General features: G+C 34.3%; 1 protein-coding gene and 1 pseudogene across 2 annotated transcripts; both read left to right on the top strand.

Moving 5' to 3' along the window:
* The first annotated feature begins 3,074 nt into the window (after window positions 1–3,074).
* On the top strand, window positions 3,075–3,714 carry LOC122253733 (cuticle protein CP575-like). The gene is made up of 2 exons (XM_043017019.2): window positions 3,075–3,198; window positions 3,355–3,714. Exons 1-2 carry the CDS (start codon window positions 3,187–3,189, stop codon window positions 3,619–3,621), a joined length of 279 nt encoding a protein of 92 aa, XP_042872953.2. The 5' UTR covers window positions 3,075–3,186; the 3' UTR covers window positions 3,622–3,714.
* A 157-nt stretch (window positions 3,715–3,871) lies between these two features.
* LOC147470828 (cuticle protein CP575 pseudogene) lies at window positions 3,872–4,936 on the top strand (annotated as a pseudogene). The gene has a single exon (XR_015191467.1). The product of XR_015191467.1 is annotated as a cuticle protein CP575 pseudogene (transcript).
* The last annotated feature ends 64 nt before the right edge of the window (window positions 4,937–5,000 follow it).

The raw sequence follows: 5,000 nt of genomic DNA, 5'->3' as shown, positions 1-5,000 counted from the left end.
AGGGGATATAACATATGCGTGAATAATAAATCTTTAGTAAAGAAAAATAACGTCAGTAAAGAAAAATAACGTCTCTTATTTAAGTGTCATGCACGGTTCATCCAATATAAACAAATTAATTATGAAATAAATATAACTATATTTAAGCATGAATGCATTTCAAGAAAATACACATGAAATAATCTAATTGGATACATTACTTAAAATAAAGTTAGGGACATAATTAAGCCATCATATTTATCCCTTAAATAGTCACATGCATTAGAAGCACGGTTACATTCAATAATTACCAACAAATAAACAAATGAAATAAAATACTTGATCTATAATTAAGCATATCTGGCATTTTTGTAAGATGGAATACACATTCAGAATGTTTCATTACTCATGCTCATTTATAATAAAGTGGGGTATTTTATTGACACATATTACTTAAAAATAAAGTTAGGACATAATTAAAAAGCCTTCATATACATCGCTTACCCTTCACCAATCGGGTTAAAACATCCTTCACCAATCTGCAAGAATTCGCAAACGAGCATTATATACTTGAAGATACTTGAATCGTTGTTTATTCATTCGTTGATCGAGATTTTGTAAAGATGTTCTTGATCTGAATTGTTTTCAAAGATCATTTCTAATAAAGTGGGGTATTTTACTCTGACTCTGAAAACAGAATTGTCACATTTTCATTTACATCGCTTTATGTAATCTGGTTAAAACAAATTTCTAAAATATGACCAAAAATAGGATTACAATCATATGATAGTGAACGGTTAAAACAAATAATATGAATCACTGTACATTCTGACACATACATTATGTTTGCTGACATCATGATGTAGACAGATACACTATCATGATATGATACTGTATCTGTCACATACATTATTTGACGTTCTATGTTTGCTGGACGAACATGGATGGCTCCATCTAAAAGAAGAATAACATGAATATTAATTCAGATATTGTAGCATGTCATTTCTAAACTACAATAGAGGTAGCAATTTTTCTGAAAGAAAATAACTGGGATTTTTTTAATAAAATTCGTCATAAAGAAGCATATCATACTTCTAACTACAATAGAGTTAATTTACAGATATATTAGCATGTCTATTTTACCTTAAACTACAATAGAGGTAGCAATTTGGAATAAGTACTTAAATGGAATCACATGGGGATATTTCAAGTACTATAATTCTAAGAAAAACATATTCACTTAAAACACATTTTCCCACTTCCTTCAGCAGCCTATCAAGTACTAAAGATGAACTCGATGAATTTCATGTGACTATTGTAAGCTGATTCTATAACACTGTTTTCCACTGTCAGCAGCCTATCATTAACGATGATCTTCGATGCCTTAAGTTGTGACTGACCAAAAGTTTAACCTAAACGTAAAAAATGTCGATGTATGTATAATGCCAAAAGAAACATGAGTTTATATATGATTTATTTTTCTCTTTGACATCCATAAACTTAGCATATCTCTAGATCAGCAGTTCGCATTTTTTTCAGGCTACATAAACCTTTCAGATTATGACCTAATCCTCTTTCTAATACTGCCACCAATGTTGTCACCATTAACTAATAATATCATGCATCGCATTTTCATATATCAAGTGGCTTTGGCTGGATATCACTCATATCAGATTATATATCACATGTCACGAAACGAAACGCAATCAATGCCTTAATTTGTGGACCAAAAGTTTAGTACTAAACTATGGTATAAATGCATATGTCGATCTATGGGAAATGCCAAAGAATCATTGTAGTATATATATGATTTATTTTGTCTCTTTGAACATCCAAAAACTTAGTCATATCTCTAGAACAGCATTCGCATTTTTTTACCTGCTACATCAACCTATCAGATTAATACCTAAGCCACTTCATAAAAAACTGGCAACCAATGTTGTCACCATTAACTAATAATATCATGCATCGCAATGTCATATAACAAGCGGCTTTGGCTGGATAGGCCGCATGACAGATGATATATCACATGTCCAGAAACGAAACGCAGCATGATTCGGCCCAAGGATCTAAACAATGGTGTAATTTCAACTTCTATGTGACTATTGTAAGCTGATTCTATAACACTGTTTTCCACTGTCAACAGCTGATCATTAACAATGCTTTTTACGGTCATCGATGCCTTAATATTCATTACCATGACCAAAGTTTAACCACTTTCATCAAAATGTCGATTATTGGTGTATATAATGCCATATCCTTACCTTATTATCAAGTGGTAGGGGGGAAGGAAGGAGGGAGATTTATTTTTCTCTTTGACATCCATAAACTTAGCATATCTCTAGATCAGCAGTTCGCATTTTTTTCAGGCTACATAAACCTTTCAGATTATGACCTAATCCTCTTTCTAATACTGCCACCAATGTTGTCACCATTAACTAATAATTGCATGCATCGCATTTTCATATAACAAGTGGCTTTGGCTGGATATCACTCATATCAGATTATATATCACATGTCACGAAACGAAACGCATCATGATTTAGGGCCCACTGATCTAAACTAAGGTAGTAATTTCATACTTTCTATAAATGCTTTACGGTCATCATATTCATCACCATGACCATAACCATCTTCATCATTATTGTGATTATTATCATTATCCTTATTATCATTATCATAACTATTTCTCTGGCTCTCTATCTATGAAATATCACATTTGAGGTTATATGATATTATTTGTTTGTAAAATATATGTGGAATATAAGTGGAATAAAACCAAAATATATTTTTAACAGAGATCGAACCATACTGTATTCAATCATCAGATTAAATTGTCAAGTAAACATGTATTTATGAATGTAAGAAGAAAATAGATAATCGACTAAAGATATCAAGCAAAGACAGCAATAGTCATAAAACTGAGAAACAAACGACTTATGTATGTTATCTATTAAACTTCCTTGGTATTTCATAAAGATTGAAAAAATATATAACAGGAATTCGAACCAAATCTAAACCAGTAGTTAAAATTGCTTAAAGCGTAGGTGAGACCGAAAAACTGAATTTACAAGGTCACAAAATTCGTTTAATAATTCAAGGACTGAAGACTTCTGGCCTTCATAGCGACCACGGCGGTGCACTTGAGTATATAATGTAGCTAGGACAAGCACAGTGCAACAGTTGCTCTTCTAAGCCAGTACAAACATGAAGGTTCTGGTAAGTTACTCCATATTGTGAGTGGTATATTTCTTGATTTTTCAGTTCAGTCAAGAAATCTTACGACTTGTTCTATAATCAGTTAGTGATATTTTCAGATCAATAACACAAGCATTATTTGAACATACATTTTATACTTGTGAATAATTTTTCCAGCTGATCGTCGCTTTGGCTCTGGTCGCCCTGACCGCCGCCCGACCCTCTGACGTGATCGACATCGAGCAGGACCACATGGAGCACGAGCAGGAGGGAGATCCAGGAAGGGCCGTCGAGGGCGAGTACTCGTGGGTAGCGCCCGACGGCAACGAGTACCACGTCAAGTACGTCGCCGACCAATTCGGTTACCGTGTGGTCGACGACAATGTTGTTCCTGAGTTCAATGATGCCAAACCCACCGGCGAAGGAGAGGATGCTGACGAATAGAAGGATGGCTTGAATACGATATTTTATCATATACGTAATTCTGGGATGTAATCATAAAGTTAAATATTGATAATAAATTTATATTCAGTAGAATATTATTCTTATTTCCAATTTTTCATAAACTCAGCTTATGTTTGATCTAGATACGCCCACAACATTCTTAACAGTATGAAAAGAAAACGATTTAATGGAAGGCAAATGTAAAAACTTAGCGAAATCATTGCGATACATGAAAATTTAAATATCGAAGGTACTAGTACGAAGATAAATGATCGAAGGATCGACGTAATAAATCATACTGAAGAAAGGCAGCAACCCATTCTCCAGATCTTCCACAATTATGTTTGTTCACTTAATGAGTCTTGGTCCACACACTGGGGTGGATTCTCATAATGACATAATTTCAAAATGTTAATCTGTTCATTTATTTTTTTTTTTTCAAAATAATGGAACAATATCTATTATTACAAGAATCTCAGATTTCATTTAATCATATAAAATATGAGTTGTGGAAATAATCTCAGAATAAAATTTCATAATGACCTCATTGCATTTGCATATCCGATAACCTACATATATGTTAGTCAAGGAATGCAAATCGAACTTGAGAATTCAGTAGCAATCGATGTCTATGAAATATCAAAACACTGATCACATACCTTGAATTGTGAAGTCTGTCATTCATGTACTAGTTACGTATTCCATGAGTATTTCAAGTGTATTTAACGGACTCGATAAATCCTAGTAAATAAAGATTATCTTTCGCACCTTATCGTCGCCCTGACCGTCGTTTAACCTTCTGACGTGATCGACGTCGAGCAGGACCACATGGAGCACGAGCAGGAGGGCGTCCCAGGAAGGGCCGTCGAGGGCGAGTACTCGTGGGTAGCGCCCGACGGCAACGAGTACCACGTCAAGTACGTCGCCGACCAATTCGGTTACCGTGTGGTCGACGACAATTTTGTTCCTGAGTTCAATGATGCCAAACCCACCGGCGAGGAAGAGGAGGCTGACGAGTAGAGAGATGCCCTGAAAACCAGTTTATTTGTCTTTCATGCCAAAAGGGTCATAAGATCACTCGGTGTTATCTGAAATGAATAATGAAATTTGTTTTTATAAGGTAATATTAATTTTTTCGTTCCTTTTAACAAAATTCACACACATATATAACGACATGTACAAGGCAGAATATAATTAACAGAGACTTTTTCCTCATAAAAGAGTATAATGCTTTAGTGTTTTCATGATTGGAAAGAATATTGTAAATCCAGACGATTTTTAAAAAGCCAGAGAAGAAGTTGCGTCATGCAATTAGTGTCTCTTTAAAATGTGATGATGCGATGAGTAGTTTATTAAAACCTGTTTGTACAGTGTTCAGT

The sequence above is a fragment of the Penaeus japonicus genome, unplaced genomic scaffold (genome assembly GCF_977035675.1).
Source record: "Penaeus japonicus unplaced genomic scaffold, GWHDUDI00000001_assembly GWHDUDI00000012, whole genome shotgun sequence".
Taxonomy (NCBI): domain Eukaryota; kingdom Metazoa; phylum Arthropoda; class Malacostraca; order Decapoda; family Penaeidae; genus Penaeus; species Penaeus japonicus.
The sequence above is the reverse complement of the archived record's forward strand: the minus strand, read 5'-3'. Positions and strand labels throughout refer to the sequence as shown.